Source organism: Eublepharis macularius, chromosome 8, assembly GCF_028583425.1.
Source record: "Eublepharis macularius isolate TG4126 chromosome 8, MPM_Emac_v1.0, whole genome shotgun sequence".
NCBI classification, from domain to species: Eukaryota; Metazoa; Chordata; class Lepidosauria; order Squamata; family Eublepharidae; genus Eublepharis; species Eublepharis macularius.
In genome coordinates this window covers 112,775,649-112,794,753 of record NC_072797.1, presented here as the reverse complement: position 1 = coordinate 112,794,753, position 19,105 = coordinate 112,775,649, and the positions used below count along the sequence as shown (strand labels likewise).

Here is a 19,105-nt window from a genome sequence, read left to right as displayed (position 1 = left end):
CACCACGCTGCCATTTCACTCGCACTTCTGAGAGCGAGTGCAACTATAAAGGGGCACGTTCCTAGCTGGAGCAAGGATATAGTTCTCGTGAAGCCTGCTGGCTTCTAGCCCTTTCACTCAGAAGGCACCTGTGGAAGTCATTTTCTTTTATATTTCAGAATGATCATTCAGTGGAATGTATTATACATCGAGAATTTTTTAAAATATCAAATGCAGCCAACTTATGGCAACCCCATATGGCTTTCAAGACAAGAGGTAGTTTGCCACTGCCTGCCTCTTCTATGGAAGTCCATAGACTTCCTTGGTGGTTTCCCATCCAAGTAGTAACTAGGACGGATCCTGCTTAGCTTCTGAGATCTGATGAGATCTGGCTAGCAGGGCAAGTAGCAAGTAGTGAGTTTGCTCTTTCTACCAAAGATCTCAGAGCAGTTTCCATACGGTTCTTTCCCCAGTCTCCCATCCAAGCAGTCATTGGGATCAGAGGTGCTTCATTTCAGAAGAAAAGCTGACTCATATGCATTCAGGGTTATTCTTGCTTGTTAGTGGAAAATTACTTTTTCAAAGGGGGCATGTTTTCAGAAAAAGCTGAAGGAGAAATGACAAACGGGCACAGCCCAGGGATCCACTCATATGCGAGCAGAGACGCAAGCAAAATCCCTTCTCTCCTGAAGGAATTGCAGTGGAACCTTTGGCACAGCCTGCTTCTTATCGGTTCCCTCCACTGCTCACTGGGTCTGGTCTACATGCGCAGCAGAATTATGGGGCAGAGTACTGAGGTGGAAAAATGCACTTCAATCTGCATCAAAATGTACCCCTCCCCCTCAGTTACCCTACATTAATAATTCCTTGTTAGTGGAAAACTGCACACAGTACGCAGAGGGCCAGAATGTTTCTATGTGAAGCACTAAATGGTTTTGTAGGATTTTTTTGTTTTTATGTGGGGGAACATCCACAATGTGACTCTCACCATCTGCAAACTGAAGTCCATTTTACCACCTGACCTTTCTGCTTGTGTAGACTTGTCCAACATTGTTTAACTCCTGGGGCCACGGATTTTTTTCCAGCTGCCCTCAGTCAACACAGTGAATACAGCACATTTTTAGAGTAGCCTTTTTAAACAATGCTGGGGCTGATCCACGTAAATATTTTTTTTGCATCGATCCATAGAGTGTCATGAGGAATTTGGTCTTGTGTAAAGGTCAACCATGGGTGACTTAATCCCCTTCCCTTATTCTAGAGGTGGTCTACTTGACTCTAGCGGCTGAGCAGGATGGTGGGTGCTTAAGGGGCCATAGGGAATTCCCAAAAGTTGAGAGGACAAGATGACAAATACAAGATGGGGGAAAAAACCCTGACTTTCTCCTCTGAAAGTAATTACCAGCTAGTACTTCCAATTCATTTCTTCAGAAAAGCCCATATCCACAGGACAGAAAAACAGCAAGTACACATTGTACACATTTAATTTTCTCTTCGTATTATAGGTCCATACAATAGGTGGTCCTTTTGGTGCTTTCAGAAGGTCACACAGACTTCCTCACTCTGGGAAATCAATACAATTGCACAGAACTGTGGCTTGAGAAGGAAAGAGGTTTACTGTGTTTAAGCTGTAACTCCTCTGCTGCCTGGAAGAGCAATATTGTAATTTTCTTTTGTTCCAGAGGGAATAGTAATTAATACATCTCACTGTTTCGTAACATATGCCAATAGGACCAACTTCATGTCAGTAGAATGGTGTCACAGGCACCTTATAACATTTTAAGACAGATCAAAGTACAATGTCCATGCCTACCATGAAGAATGTGATGGCAGACAGAATACAGAGGCAAGAGCCAGGAAATGGAGAGTTCCATACAAAGCTAAAATGAGGAAGAAAGGTACATTTTTCGCTATAACGTTAGTAAGACTAAAGCTTACTCCAGTTCAGGTTAATTTTATGAAAAGAAGGGGAAAGGTTCTCCTCAGTCTTCCCTTTCGTATCACACAGCCTCCACCAGTTCTGTGCCTATTTCATGCAAGAGGAAGATCACAGGGTTTCTAGTTTTGCCATTCATGGAAGTAGATCTGTGTTCCTCTATGAGCACCACCCTCCCATAACTGGTCCACACTGGAGTTAATTGCGCCACCAAAAATAATACTTAAACATATTGAGATTCCTTATACTGAGTTAGATCATTGGTCTATCAAGGTCAGTACTGTCTCCTGTGACCTGGCAGTAGCTCTCCAGGATCTTATCATATCACCTATCTTTCATATCTTTCAAGTGAACATGCCAGGGATTGAACCTGGGACCTTATGCATGCAAATCAAATGCACTGCTACTAAGCCTTGGCTCCACCTCTGAATGAACTGGCTCAAGTGCCAACTATAAATGTAATTTGTTTTGAAACAGGCAGTTGTACTGAACTGGTCTGCCGATGAAGATTTACTGCTCTGTGACTCCTGCTGACTCGATCTCATCTCTCCTTGCTGGGAATATGCTGATTGTTGCCCATCGGAACTTCTCCACTAGTTAAGTGCTTTGCTGTACCAAATGAATTTCTCTCTTAGGCTAGCCAGTCTATTTCTTTGCCCTAATGGAGAACACATTTGTTCTCATGGAGTTCAGCACGTGAAAATGCTGCACACTCAGCAGTACTCCTAAATCATCTTCCTCCTCCTCAGCCAAACAAGACAAGTTATTGTTGGGTGCAAGGTGGCCATTTAGTGCAACTCAAACACAAAACCTTTCAGAAGAAAATCAAGAGTCCTTCACTCATTGACTTACCACCAGTCATTCTTTTTGGCTTATGAATGTAAACTGGTATTGTACATGTGTACTTTGTTATCCGTTTAATCTGCACTGAAATTTAACTGCCCACCTCTCTGAATTATACCTACTGTTTACTATATACTGTATACTCATACCATACTGTGAAAGTTGACATTCATATGTGGTTCCCAAGAACCCCTGATAAATTTTTGAATGACTGAAAATAAAGAACAAAGTTTGAGTATAGCAGCACCTTAAAGACCAGCAAATGTTTCCATTGTATAAGCATTTCTGAGTTAAAGCTCACTTCATCAGATACAAGGAAGTGAGCTTTGACTCATGAAAACTTATACCTCAGCAAAGGTTTTGGGCTTTTAAGTTGCTACTGGACTCAAATTTTGTTCTAATACTACAGACTAATATGGTTACCCTCTTGAAAACAGACAAACTTCCTTCCACTGTTCTAATATACACAAATGAGTGCTGACAATCATGTCTGGATGTTCGTCAGTATTTATCAGAGATTCTGAGATTCTGTACATAAAAAAAATTATTTGAGACTGTCAGTTGTCATGTATGAATATCAAATAAATCAAGAAAAAAATTCACTGGTTAGGTTAACTGGTTAGGTTAACTCAATTGGCTGGGTTAACTGGTTAGGTTAACTCAAATCCACCAGTTAGGTTAACTCAACATACAGGGATCACTCTGCTTTTGTGCATTACATTCCTATCATCTCCCCAGCCAGAACTGTATTTCAAGTGGTGTCTCTTGTCTACTGAAGCTACCACCCTGGCCCACTTCTCACTTCATCATTTCCTCTTACTCAAGTTTTAAAAAGGAGAATGAGGAGAGGAAGAACATCAGGTGCTCTGGACCTTGGAGGGGTGTGTGTGTGTGTGAGGCAACAGGTGTAGGAAGTGGGGTAATTATGATGGAGCTGAGGGCAAGATGGTGACAGAGTGCTTCTCCCCAAAATTTGCCTTTTAGATTTTCTATTTTATAGTGCTGAACTCTGTTGTGCCCATAATAGAAGAGAGGACATGTTTATAGATACAATACAACTAGAATTCCTTCGATTTCCTTTTCAGTGGAAATCAGAATGAAAAAATGCAAGTTTTTTAAAAAAAATCAAGTAGCATTGTTCATTATTGCACTGGGGCACCTGTAGACTGAGGCAATCTAGGCTAAATGAAGCACCACACTTCATCACCCTTTGAAATACGGTTAATGCCCTTTCTCACCTGCAACTTGGCAGCTAATGGTCACATTTGCTCCAGGAATTGTTTTCACTAGGCTTCCAATATCGACAGTGACGGCAAGAGAATCCTTGTTGATCAGGGTGGCTCTTGATGTTTTAATCAATGGTTTCCCTGAAAGCACAAAACATCATAGATTAGGAAACTGATAAGGAAGGGCAAGCAGTTAACCAGATAAGGGCATCACTACATAGCAGGTTTTTGCCCTGTCACTGAAAATAGTTCAAGGGTCTGGTGCAGTGGATACTTCATTCTCTGATCCATCACTGATAGCTGCTGATTAAAACACAGCTTCTGGGGGCTTCTTTCATAATGTATGGAACACACAAGGAGATTGGTACCGGGACAACCAAGGATAAGATAAAATTAAATGCAAATTACAAGAACTGAAAAAAACATACTCTAAGAAAACTAGCAGTCCATACATGAAAACCAACTGGACCATGATACCTGCTATCTTGTAATTAAAATCCTCTTCTTTGGTTAACATTGCTTTAAGAATCCCTTTAAACAGGACAGTGTATTAAGTAACTAGTACAAACAAAAGCCAGTTGCATCAATACAATTGATGCTGATATTTTTCTCATTAGAGCCACAACGCCAACGTCTTGTGTACTTACTGAGATTTTTATACTTTCTCATAGTGTTTATCCTTGAGTCTACCTAGTTGCATAAGAGGCTTGAGGCTTGGGGCCCAGGGAGCCAGAGATGTGATTTGTTTTCACATTTTTTGGGGGCTGGGTGGTTCTAGGAGAACATCAGCAGAAACCTTTGGGGGCCCGATGATGGATCCCGCGCGAGAAAACACTATCTTCTGGGTTTTGTTCGCAACGTTTTGCGGCGTTCCAATTGAAGGTGAGCAGTGTGGAAACGGCCATGGTTTGAGATAAGCATACTTTATGGACTGTCTACTCTCCAATAAACCTACCTGACTGCTCTGGTCATTTTCTGAGACATGCTATATGTGCTCCTGCCTTCTGAGGTTAGATAGGTGGCAGCCCAAGAGTGGGCCTTCTTATAGCCATGGCTCCAAAATTACGGAACTCCTTTCCCAGGGATATTTGCCCGATCCCTTCTATCACTGTCTTCTCCCAGTGAGTGAAGACTTTTTGTTTCATCCCATGTTCCACCAAAGACGCCTCCTTCCTGCCTTCTGTTTTACTAGTTGTCTTTTGTGTTTTATATAAGTGTTTTAGTTTTGATTATGACATACATTTATGATGCTTTTTTAAATTGTTAGCCACACAGGTAGCCCTGATTGGGCAGAAAGGCAGGATATACATTTTGTATGTATGTATGTATGCAGGGCTTTTTTTCTGGGAAAAGAGGTGGTGGAACTCATTGGGTTGCCCTCGGAGAAAATGGTCACATGGTTGGTGGCCCCGCCCCCTGATCTCCAGACAGAGGGGAGCTTAGATTGCCCTCTGTGCCGCTCCAGCGGCACGTTTTATATAAGTGTTTTAGGTTTTGCCAGCGGCACGGAGGGCAATCTAAGCTCCCCTCTGTCTGGAGATCAGGGGGCGGGGCCACCAACCATGTGACCATTTTCAAGAGGTTCCAGAACTCCGTTCCACTGCGTTCTTGCTGAAAAAAAGCCCTGTATGTATGTATGTATGTATGTATGTATATAAATTTTCCTTGATGCTGGGGAAAAAATAGAAAAGTGCCAGCTCTGAAAAGACCCCCTTTAGTTCATGTTATCTCCTTGTGTAGGTGCCAAATTACTTCTGAAAGTATTAATGTGAAGAAGATTCTGAATGTTGGCTGGCTGGATGCATCTCTTTTCTTATAAGTGGGTTTGTGCAGGGGCCAGTAGAAAAAGAACTTGATGTTGTCATGTGATTCTGTGGGCTCCGGCCCAAGACAGGAGCCTATAATGTTTATGAATTAATCCAGCTATAAATCTACAGTGGCAGTAAGACGAAAAGAACTGGCTTGGAAAAGATGGGTGGAAGTTAATAAGGAGGAGGAAGAATTATGGATGCTTTAGTTGGCGGCACCAACTAAAAGTGTGGAAATCTGATTTTGTTCTTCTCCTTCCTCCCAAATTTCAATTAAAAACCATAAACTGTCATGACAGCTAAAGCACACTCTTGCATAATTGGCAGGATATTAATCCACACATTCCAGGAGGAACCCACCAAGCACTGCTGTTGAGCAGCTTCCATTTATTTCAGCGGGGCTTTTAGAGGCAGCATCCATGTATCTCTTAGAACAAGGAGAGCCATACAGCCACAAATATGTTTCATTCAGTCATGAAAAGTTCACAAAGTTCTGAAGTTTTACAGGGCACTCCTAAATCATAGTGGAGGAGAGATCTTAAATATCAGTTCGCCTTTTTATTTCACAGGTCCTCCTCTGCCTTTTTCTGATGATCTTGTCCGTAGATCAAATATGTCAGCTACTCAGCTTATAAAAAATTAGCAAATGACTCCAAAAATGGAACCATATTTTCTCTTAGGGTCCTCATGTACTAAATTAATCAAAGAGTCCATTTGTTTCATGGTGACTGAACAAAGATTACCCACTTCCTTCAAAGAAAAGTTCAGACCTCTCTGTTTCAAATTGCCTATTATCTCATCTATACAGTTGGTATCCAGATTCCAAGCTGCGGAGTGACTAGGCACTTTCAACTTCTGCTTGATAAATGAGGGTATACTGAACTTTCCCTAAAGTAGCTTTTTCTCTAGAAAATCTGACCCAGCAGAATTGCATTTGCTAATTTGTTTGCATGAGGAAATCAAACCAAGACATGGACCATTCTATTAGAAAAAATGGTTGCTGCTTACGGAAAACCCACGAGCAGATTCATCTCCTTTGTATCCTCCCCCCACCCTCCAGTCAGCGATTGATCGGTCTCTGTAAACTGACCTGGATGAAAACTGTGATGTGAATGAAGAGGCATTCGTCCAAAACTGTTTTCTACAGTCATAGCCTTTGGATCCCACCCATCAAGAGTCTCTTTACAAACCGGATCACTATGATATGCCACAAAATGCTAAGTTTTAAAATTCCATATTCAATTAATCTTTTGATATTCTGTTGTTGGTAGGAGGGCTCCATAATGGATACATTACTCCAGTGTTTTCTATTGTACTGCAGTTAGGAAAAAAAATCTAAATCCTTCTTATAGCATTCATTTACAAGGAGAAGCAAGTGTACTGATTTTCACTGGATGTATGCCAATGGTAGGCAGAGGGAGGGGGGCACAGCATCATGCCTTATGTCAGGGAAAGGTGACATTTTGCTAACTGCAAGGCAAAACTACAATAGGGCCGTTTCCACATGTCTTACATGCCTGCGGAACATCACGTGAAAGGCCCGGAAAACAGCGTCTTCTCGTGCGAAATCGCGCCAGGAAGACGCTGTTATCCGGGAGTTTTGCTCAATTTCATGCGAGAAGATGCTGTCTTCCGGGTCTTTCGCGTGATGTTCCACAGGTAGGTAAGACGAGTGGAAACGGCCTAGGTCCTAGGAGAGCTGGAGTATATTTTATCAAGGATTTATTGTGTCACTGTGTGTATGAGTGACAAAAAATGACATTGAATAGAAAGGTTGCCATGTTCACAACTTACTCCTTTTAGCAGGATCTTTTAATGGCTCATGGGATCTGGGCTCCCACCCTGTCCTTCTGATTTTTTCTAACGCTGCAAATTAATATGGAATTTTGTCACATGTGACACTTGGGGGATTTTTCACCATATGTTTGCATGCGTAAGTGTATAGGGTTTTGTTTTATATATATATATATATATATATCCTCTTCAACGTTTTAGGAGGGCAGGTGTTCTGTGCGTGTTAAAGTATTCTGCATGTTTTAAATTGGAATTTGTGAGCTACTATGAGCTATAGGAAAGTCAGGTATAAATAAATATGTAAGTAAGTAAAAATATGTACAAATAAAAGCTAGGAAAAAACACCCTCATAAACCCTCTTTTTAGGCGTTTCAAACAGCATGCTTAAAATCACTGCAGTCAACATGGGAACCTGCTTCTAACAGAAAAGCATGCTCTCCACAGTGATGAATTTTCAAAGAGCTACCAAATCGACCACTGTGTGTGAACCAAGTCACACACTCCAAGTTAAAACTTAATAAACTCTCCCTCTCTCTCATTCTCCTTTCTTCACTTTGCTGCCTCAAAAAAAAGTATTATACAAATCAAAGACAGCAGATTTTTATCATTGCTTATCTTATTATATAATTGAGTAAGCGTGCATCAGATAACTCACTTTATACCCTGCTGCACCACCAGAGGGCACTGCCATGGAGGGAAGTCTAGGCAAGGCACCATGTCCCTCCAGAAAATGTGCCATGGTGGGAAGCCCAGGATGGGAGTAGGATGGGAGCAGGTGGCAATGCCTGCCTCCCGCCTTCACCCAGCTGGTATTAAGAGTGAGGCAGGTGGCAATGCCCACCACCCAACTTAAACCAGCTGATATTAGGAGTGGAGCAGGTGGCAATGCCCACCCCCTGCTTTCATCCAGCTGGTATTAGGAGTTGAGCATGTGGCAATACCCACCGCCACCTTAACCCAGCTGGTATTAGGAGCAGAGCAGGTGGCAATGCCCACCCCCTGCCTTAACCCAGTTGGTATTAGCAGAGCAGGTGGCAATGCCCACCCCCTGCCATCACCCATTTGGGATCAGGAGTGGAGCAGGTGGCAATGCCCACCTTGCACCTTCTCCTGGCTGGGATCAGGAGCAGAGCAGGTGCCAATGCCCGCACCCCCTTTACCCAGCTGGGGTCAGGAGCAGAGCAGGTAGTAAAGCGCACCACCCACTTTCACCTGTCAGGATCAGGTGGGGAGCAGGTGGCAATGCCCACCCGCCTTCACCCAACTGGGATCAGGCTTGGAGCAGGCGTCAATGCCTTCCCCCTTCACCCAGCTGTAGTCAGGTGCAGAACATCTAATCTAGCATTGTATACACAGACGAATGGGGGTCTCCAAAGCTGCCAGGCAAAAAGGTGCAAGTTACATATTACCATTTTAACTGGAAATGCGAGTATTTGAACTGCAGATCTTCCGTTAGCAAAGCATATGCTCCACCAGTCAGTCAGTGTTGGTAACAAGATGCTGGAATAGTGATATGCTGCACGATTTTGTTCTGTTTCCAGCTCATTTGGGAGGAAAAAAATATTCATTCATTTGATTTTTGCAATTACATGTGTTTCCTTTTGTAATTCTTTCCTTCATAACTGGTTTCATGTTTCTGGATGTAACTTTCTATTTATTTTTTCTTAATGTAACTTTTAAAATTTTCCATTCAGTTTGAACAAAATTATAATGGACTGTAACGACTCAGCCATGAGATCCTTTGTGCCATATTTCAGATGGGTAAAAATAAGCATCCTGGTTTCTTAGGCAACTACAATCTTTACTTGCACACAGCAGATGGGAAAAGTGTTTGGCAACCCCAGAAGACAAGCAGAAGGGCAGAGGGAGATGCGTAGCATTCCAAGAAAGGCAAGCGAAAGCAGCATGGCAGAATAAGTATGCAGTCTTGTATTTGGAAGCTCAAGAAAGTGAGCCGAGCACAAACACCACAGAAAAGCATGGAGAAAGACAAAGGGCTTCTTTATGGCAGAGATATGGGTAGCAGCAATATAACAAAGGGAACAGAGCCCTGTACAGGCAGCAACATAACGGATGAGCAGAGTGATTCTCCATCCAAATAATAGTTCTTGGTTGGAAAGCACTTTAAATGAGTATGGGAGCACTGCAATAAATGACACAGGGTGTGTGTGTGTGTGTGGGGGGGGTGATAACCACACTCCGTGTAATATAAAACATTTCACTAGCTGACTGTGCATACAGCAACAGTGACACGTTGCATTCTAGAGCTAGCATTAAAAAGGAAAGAAGAAAATGTCAGTACATCTAAATAGCAACACCCTCTCATACTTAAAAGTAGCAAATCTCCTGATAGTTGAACAAGCTACAGAAGAACCTGTGAATGCATGGTATCTAAATGAGCAAGTACTCACATGGGCAAATGGAAAAGGTGGTGATACTTATACAGAATCCAAAAAGGCATCTCCAAGATGATAAGGGAGTGCAACACTGGTGGAAATGTTAGACCACGAAACCTATAAATGCAATCCTGTTTGAGGTAGGATCTGTATAACTGTGTTGGTTGGTCAATGTCTCTGTCACTTAATTTGTTGGGTGACTATCAACCCTCTCCATCTTACTACCCTGGTTGACCTGCGGAAATTAGATGGCAAGGTTCCAGAATATGAAGGATGAATGACCTTTTCTAAACATTACCAACTATTGTTACTTTAAAAATCTGAATTGGTTATAATAACCATATTAAAAGGATTCTGGGCTCAGTAGTTAATGTATGAATGCACATAGGTGGAATAGGTGTACCCTTCTGATCAATCAAGATACTTCTTATGCTCTCACACTGTGGCTTTGGATTTTGCCGGGACTCACGGCCAAATCTGTCTCCCAAACAGCAGAAAGCAAGCATGATCTCACAATCCTCCTTGCTCTTCCTAGACAGATTTTCATTAGAATTGAACTCCAAGTGCACAAAGGATATTTAGTCTGTCATTGAAGTGAACCGTTGCTGGACAAATGTAAACAAAAAAGTTAATCTGTTATGAGCTTTCATTTGCCAACAACTGGAAGCCTGTCAGCCGTGCCTTGGCTAGAACCTGGGGGAAAAGAAGAGCTTGACCCTACAAGATGTTGACTGAGTGCTGAGCCCACAAGCCAATAAATTACTTAAAGGAATGCTGAATTTATAGCATATGAGTAATCCCATTGATTTAAATGGGAGCCTTCATGGTAACAGGGCTTCTCTATTTGGCAGCATCAACTCAAGTTTATTGTCCAGTGCTCAGCAACCCATTCAAAGACAGATGGATTGAAGAAGATTCATAGGAGAATAAGAAGAACAAAACCTCACGTAAGTAAAATTAGCTCAAGGGAAACCAAAGGTTAAGGCACTGAATTCTGAGAGTTTTCAAGAAATTAAAACATTGCCGGGGGGAGTAGAGAACACAACCGTTTCCCAATGCTGTCGAGGCAAGAATAAGTGGAAATGCAGGTAGAACTTGAAGATAGGAGAAGGTTAAAAAATTATTTATTTGGATTCTTATACAGTCCTACCTTGAAAGCTCAGCAACAGAAACCCTAAAATGACACAAGCAAACAAAATCCCACAATGCCTAATATGCTGACTTTAGGCACATTTCACTCCTCAATCAACAAATCAGAATGAACTCCTGTTTATTTTTTAAAACCACATATAGAGAAGTTGGAAAATGGAGCTGCTTAAACTGACTGCTTCACCTTGCTTCGTTTAGGGCCGAGAGCCTACTGAATGAGAATGGAAGTCTCAAGCTAGCAAACACCAATGTTAAGCAATCCAAGATCCTTCTCTCTTTAAATATAAATACTGCCACTGGCATACTTCTATCACCAACCCTTATCTTGAGATTGGGAGCTAAGTGGGTAGGCCAGTTCAGGGGCGGCACCAGGGTTTCTGGCGCCCGCAGCTGCCCCTACATGTGCGCACACGGAGTGTGTACGCGCATGCCCCCCCGGACTGCGTAATGACGTCACTGCACGTGACATCATCACGCAGCAAGCTGGCCCCATTGGCCAGCAGGTGGCTGGGACAGTGCGAGGCTGGGGAGGTTCCGCATGCCGCCCCGGACACCTGCCACACCTGGCCCACGGCTGCTGCGCCTGGCCAGGGGCGTGTGTTGGCAGCAGCGGTGGCGGCGCGGGGTTGGCTGGCTGCAGCAGCTGCGGGCCAGGCACACCATCTCCGTAGCGCGCGCCCCTGCCCCCGGTGCCCCCTTCAACACCTCAGCACTTGAGGCAGGGGCTGGGCCTGCCTCAATGGGTGCACTGGCCCTGGGCCAGTTCATGGCTGCTTGGGGCACCATGAAGACAGGAGCAGCACTGAAACCCCAGTGCCCCCTAACTTTCTTGATCGTCCTTTCCTTTCTCTTCCCTGTCAGAGAGGGATTCAGATATCCTTCCCCCAAACCATATCAACTATATTTTTAGGGTTGGATGGCACTTCCCGAAGATATTTGAGTCCCTCTGATTATGGTTAGGAGGACAGGGGACAAGAAACAACAGCTAAGGGCAGACTAGAGACAAAGGATTGTAAAATGCAAAAACCTTCACCTAGCCTGCTGCTTTTCTTGTTGCTTCTGCAAGGCTGGGCTCCAGGATCCAGAGAACTGGACCCCAAAGTGTCTGTGGCAAGGATGGGAGGTGCCTCCCTCTTATCTGTGCTACCACTGCTGCTGTACTTCGCCTCACCAAGGCAACAGGAGAGGCAGCGTGCTTGGGACAGCTGAATGGCTTGAGCAAGCCCTGAGAACAGGGTAATGCTCAGAGGTATGACTTGGACGCGCATAATGGTTCTGGAATGAAGACGAGGGGTAGTCTTCATAGCAAAAGCACTCAACCAAGCACAATTTAGTCTACCCTCTGGTTCTGACAGCTCACCATTTTTGCTCCATCATCTGATGACCTTAAAAAAAAAAAAGATGGAATTATATCCTGTGGTCTGACTTTTCTAAAAAACCCCTCTCAAATCTCTTGCACACAACTTGCTTGAAACAAAATTTGCTGAGAAACAGAAAAATATATCTAGGCTATAAAAGAAAACAATTTTAACTGACAGAATTTTATTTTCTGCATTTATACACTTCCTCTCTCACAAGAGGGGACCCAAGACATGGCCTAAGGTCACCCAGCAACCTTCTACAGTGAGCGAGGATGCAAACCTGGTTCTCAGATCCTATTCTGACATTCTGGCCAGTATATCACACTGGTGCTCCAGCCTAGAAAATGGTGGTTTGATGATGGGGCTTAGGATATCGAACAGATATCACCTTTGAATTACAGATGCAAGGTCTACAAGAAAGAGGCAAAAAACCTCATAGGTTTGCTATTCGAAACTGAGTCCTCTGCTTTACTATAATTATTTTAAAGGGGGGGGGGGGAAATCTCACATTTTTAAAGGACAGTGTTTTTTCCCCCCTCAAAACATTAGTAACAGAGTAGGGGAGCATGTTTTAGATGGGGAACCGAGTGAAGACTTCTGGGTTTCCCTCTTTCTTCCTCAAATGGCCCTGAGGCAACTTGAGGCTGTATGAGCCTGCAATTTGCATTTTATGGACGGAACAAAATGGCTGATCTTTGCCCAGAGTTGTAAATTTGCTTGTCTGGAACTGGTGGCTTCTTCAGGTGGTGGAAGAGATTGTGGCAAGAAAGATGCCTAAAGCAAGGGTGCTTTCCCTGTCAAGTGGCAGACTTGGAGGAAGACTTGCCAATGCCACAGCCAAGAACAGGAACTCACGCAAGAGGTCAGAACCTTTCATGTGCGATTAGCCCTTGCTTGGGTGGGCAACGACAGGGAGATTGACTCCTCGCTGTTCCCAACTATAGATGGTGGGTGAAGGGCAGAAGGAGGAGGCAAGTAAGCAAACCTATCCCAGTCTGGCTGAGGCCAGCGGAAGGCCTGATGGATCAGAACAGAGGCCTGAAGCTACATAGCAGGGGAGATTACCAAGCCCGTTCCCGAGAATCTTTCTCTTTGAGTCCTGAGCTTAAAATATCCAATGTGTGTAAGGCTTCCAACATGTGTATGTCAGATTTTGGACTCCATCTTGGCCCCTATTTGTGTATAATTTTGTGACAGGCTGGAACAAGGAAACTTTTGTGATGGTTGCTGAGAACATGTTACCTGCTAATGTGACAGCAATGGAAACAGAGTCAGATCCCAATGCATTAGTTGCATTGCAGGTGTAGAAGCCAACATCAGCTTCAACTGGCTCCAGGATTTGCAAGGAGTCATCTGGCTGAAGAAGAATCCTGCAGGAACATGTAAATATGTCGATCAAAGGTTGGTCCATCAAGCATTCTATCACTCAGCACTTCTGAACTGGGCTACCAGAGGAAGCACTCAACAATTTAAATAAATATTTAAAGAAGAACTGATAGGTATAAAGCTTCATGCATTCTAGGTTGGTAGATTTTTGTTCGATTAAATAATGTTACTGAATTCTATGTTGACAGCCCCTCAAGGTCTTTATTTAAATAATACAGGACTACAAAGTGTGCATCAACATTTTGTTTCCTACCTAGATTCTACAATGTACGTGCCTTAAAATATTATGCGAACTAGTTGGCAGAAAGAGGTGAAATAGATACACTTGCTCACTCCCTTGCAGTTCACCACCAGAGTAAGCTGGACAGCCTAAAGGTCAAAGGGCTACCCAAAAGGGTCCATATATTCTCTTGGCCTCACATCACTAACTGCACTGCCTCTAGAAACTTTGTAAAACAGTCTTGTTATTCACAGATCCTACAGAGTTCCAAAATATCTATCACTGGCCACTGTCATAGGGCCAAGCCACATGCAACTCTGGGGATCTATGTTTGGTTCCCCAGATATGCAACTGAGAATACAGCTCGAAGCCCTCTGCCTTGAGTAGCTGAAAGGAAATCAGAGCTCACACTGCCAGCAGACTCCCGTCAAGTTCCTTCATTTTCTATGGCACAATGTTTTGCTATTTGTGGGGTTATTTCATCAAGGGTGGTGAAGAACTGCCAATAGATGCCATCATTTTCCCATCAGGAGTGAGAGAGCAGCTGGCGGAATGTGATTTTGAGTGGGAAAACAAGAAGAAGGGAAAGAATACTTTCCCACACTTCCCCTCTGTTTAAACTTGCAGTCACCTGAGGCTGCTCTTCATTCAAACAAACCATTGGGAGAAAAGAGACATGTAACTGCATATCGTGTTTAGTTTGGTCCTGAGTTTGTGGTTATCTCATTGACTGGTTATAGAGCTAACATTACTGTTGATTGACATGTTGATTAATAATCCATTACGTTTCTGCAGCCCTGACACTGGTTGCTGTGACTCCTTTATTAGGAAGTGGCACATATGCTGCCTCACAATAAACAGAAGCCTCCTGCATGATTGTACACTGGCATGAATCTGCACTTGGTTTGCATTTGGGTTATTAGGAACTGTTTACTTCTATCATTTTGCTTTCTCTAGAAAGTCCTTTAGTTCTATAGAAATCTTTGCCTGCCATTCCCTTCACATACTGCTTACTCTGTCATCCTACCTTCCCCTCTAATATATCTTAACTTAAAGACTCCATTTTCATTTTTTGAATAGTCATATTTGATTCTGTAGCGAGCCACAGATTACAGATCCTTGCGAGAGAGTGAGCGTGCAATATCAAGCAATGTATGAATGCATTCCGAGCCGTCTCTGTTTCCCATTCTTTAATACTGGGATAGTAACTCTCACCTCTCTTACGGGATTATTGTAACGACAACAGGATAATGAACATGAATGCTAAATATCATCATCATCATCTTACAAACCAATATGAGACACGACTCTTGCACAGTCCTCTCTGCATTTTAGGCAACTCGCCTGACTGTTCCAGCCAGGCAAAGCTATGCATCTCTGGAACTTTTCCCAGGCCATTTCCATACACATTGTTCCACAGAGCAAGCAGGAAACAAGTTGCCAATTTTGGAACTGGCCCTTGTGACAGCCGAATGATGTGCAGCAATGAGCAGGTGATTAGGTTTAGCTGTCACCATAAGCTTCACCTGCCGACTCCTACATTTCAAATCTCTGCTAAACGGCCTAGAGCAGGCCAAATCGGTTTTATTCCCCTGGCCAGTTGGCAATACTAGTAGGAAAAATGCCGCATCGGAACAGAGCCCTCAGGCAACGTCCCAAACAGCTGGGAACCATCCATCGCCTGCTAAATGGACTAAACCATTATTATATATTTAAAATGCTTGTCACATATTTAAAAAATCGATAATTTTTTTAAAAAGTCCTATTGGTTCCTAAAAAACTCTAGGAAATATCTGTCAGATCTGTCAATATCTGTCAAACTAGTTCTGTTTGCAAAACAGAGAGATTTTCTCCAATAGTTATACATATTTTGCAATATGGATTTTGCAATACTGCACCAATTGCAAACCTACAAGGAAAGAGGCCTCCACAGCTCGTGATGTGGCAGGGCCATTAGGAGCGCAGACTGTATTAACTCACACCGTTGGCATCATGGCCAGAATATGTCCAGAAAATTCTTTGGTCTGCCTAGACAAGGCAGGGATCAGGACCAATGGTCTACAGACCTTGCCTATCATGGGGTCTCCGTAGCAGATGTATGCATGTCCGTAAAGTGCTATCAAGTGGCGGCCAACTTATAGCGACCCCATAGGGTTTCTAATGCAAAAGATAAACAGAGGGGGTCTGCCATTTCCTGCCTCTGCATAGCAACCCTGGACTTCTTTGGTGGGCTCCCATCCAAGTACTACTCAGGGCCAACCTTGCTTAGCTTCTTTCTTTCTTTCTTTCTTTCTTTCTTTCTTTCTTTCTTTCTTTCTTTCTTTCTTTCTTTCTTTCTTTCTTTCTTTCTTTCTTTCTTTCTTTCTTTCTTTCTTTCTTTCTTTCTTTCTTTCTTTCTTTCTTTCTTCCACCTACCCACCCATATTGACCTACCAGTCAAAGAAGTTCCAAGGGTTTTATTCTGACCCCTGGAAGCCTTTGGGTGGCCCTGATCCAATCACACATTCAATATGATGGCTTCCACTGGAAATACTTGAACCAGCATTCATCCATTCTTAGGTTAAATTAATGACAAAAGCCTAAAGGCAAGTTTGCTTTTCTCACATGAAAACTACAGCAGCTGTTTTACATAAACTCTTTTGCCAGGATGGTGATAGAAACAGAAAGTGAGGAAGTGATGGGGGAGCTGACGGCAGAGGATGAGAGAGCCAGAATGAGAAAGCTCATCCAACTGCAATCAAAATCTAGTCACTTACTCGGAGCTGATGAGATCCCACCCCCCAAATGAAAACTGCTGCCTCATGACCCACAAAGTTAGGAATATTTGATCTCTCTCGCAGCTCCATGGGTGGCAGCACACTAAAAGAAACCAGATTAAGGCCACCCATTGAATTCTTCAGGGAAGGGATAAAAGGAGGTGGAAGCAACACAGAGGGAGGGATTGCTTCTACCACCAGCAACGCTGACCTTCACTTTGCTCAACAAAAAATGTACAAGGCAAAAATGATGCTCAATTTAAACCTTTAGAGCAACTTCCAATCTACAGCAAGACCAATAGGAACCCCTGGCTTCTTCTTAAGGAAACAACGGACGACCTTCAAGGTTGTGTGCAACTTTTACTAGCCCATGAAAAATTCATTCATAAGCTATGCTTACAACATAACCAGTCCAATGTTTTTAACAGCAATTACGTACAAGAAATACTTGGAAACTGAGTTCCAAATTTGTTAGGGTAATTTCATACACACAACTTTTTAAAAAAACCCAGATGCACATCTAATATATTTTGATGTACAAGTGATGCAACACAGATTCCAACTGGAGCAGGATTGTTCTCCTTTTTATTTTAGTGAGCACTGTTTTCTCAGAATATTATACAAATTAAAGAAGAAACAGTAAAAGACTTCGAGTAACACAACAGGGCAGAAATCATGGCTACTTTAGGACCTCTGTGTGTGTAATCAGTGAGCCAAACTATGCAATACATTTTCAGTGAGCTCAGACTTGACTCGCTTTCCCTGTAACCACATAGCAGGAGGAGTTCAGTTCAGCTCAGGACCACATAATGGGGGAGGAGGGGAGCTTGCCTTCTCTTCCACGCCATTTTCTTGAATTGAAACAGCCTTAAGGGGGAGTTATCCACTCCAAAGTTTTGCAAGTAACTCCCTACCAGGGCCATTTTGGATCTTTCACTTCCCAGGTGTCTTTAAAAACAGCGGGACATGCCTAGTATGTTTTCTCATGCAAAGGGATGGAGGGTTAGCTGCCCTGGTTCCTAGGCACAGATATGGGTGATGCATAAGAGGCAGCAGCAGTAGTGAGAAGGGCAAGGCAGAGGTATTGGGAGCTGCTACTCATCACACCAAAATTCAGTGCCTGAGCCACCGTCTCTCCTCATCCATTTCTCACAGAATTAAATGAATCTTCCAGTCCCATAGGCCCTATTTTCTGAGGGCCAATCTCTTTGTCATATTCATATGCAATGAATAGCTCAAGTAGGATGGGTAAGCTGATGATTTAATATATTAAGTAAACAGTAATGCGTGCGAGATCCTTGTGCAAACATTCATTTAGGTAGAAGAGGAGGAGGAGGAGACAAGGGTCATGAACATACACGAAGCTGCCTTATAATGAAACAATTGGTCTATCTAAGTCAGTATTGCTACTCTGACTGACAGTGGCTTTCCAGGGTCTCTGGCCAAGGCCTTTCATATTAGCTGTTACCTGATCCTTTTAATTGGAGATGCTAAGGATTGAACTAGGGACCGTCTGGATGCAAAGCAAATACTTAACCACTGAGCCATGGTCCTCAACCATGGTTGACAGCTACGCCACCATGTGTCCAAGGTGTTGTTCACTTGAATGCATGTTGACTTCCTCCGTGTGCAAGTGACCCTATGGAATACATGGCCAGAGCCATCAGACACATTCCCAACATCCCTTCCACAGATTCATTTCTATCTAGAATGAATATTGGCATAGGGCTATGCAATAAGCTAAATAAACTTCCGTAGGTAGGAAAGTCTTTTTTTATCAGAGGCCTCTGCTCAAAGGAGACAGACTGCAGTAAGATTAAAATTGATTAACAGTTGTAGTCAAAGAGCTGGTTGCTCTCTCAAAATAACAGAAATGGCAGATATTTCTAAAGAATGAATGTTTATGGTGTAAAACAACGTTTTCTTGCATGTGTGATGGTTCTCATCTTATGGAATGGTCCACCTGAATAAGTTAAGAAAGCTCCCACTCTCGTAGCTTTCTGCAAACTACACAAAACTGAATTATTCAAGAAGGCTCAGATAGGAGAGCTGCACTGTAAGGAAGTTACTTCAAAGAGGTGCATTGGTAAAAGCTTTTTTTCCTGCCGGAACACGGTGGAATACAGTTCTGGCACCTCTCGGTGCCAGGAGCTGGAGGAGGCGGTGGCAGTGGTTGGGCACCCGTGCAGCCTCTATGCCCGGCCTGCCAAGTAGCCTCTCCATCCCAGCGCAGGGAGATGGAGGCAGTGGCAGT

The 19,105-nt window shown here is 43.2% G+C and overlaps 1 protein-coding gene across 1 annotated transcript in view; it reads right to left on the bottom strand.

Moving 5' to 3' along the window:
- The window catches only part of ADAMTSL1 (ADAMTS like 1), a 361,881-nt gene that overhangs the window by 43,339 nt on the left and 299,437 nt on the right, over positions 1-19,105 (bottom strand). Inside the window, exons 20-21 of the mRNA XM_054986918.1 lie at positions 13,732-13,859; positions 3,994-4,122 (exon numbers count right to left, since the gene is read on the bottom strand). Of these exons, the coding sequence (XP_054842893.1) occupies positions 3,994-4,122; positions 13,732-13,859 (257 nt within the window). The remainder of the gene's footprint in view (positions 1-3,993; positions 4,123-13,731; positions 13,860-19,105) is intronic.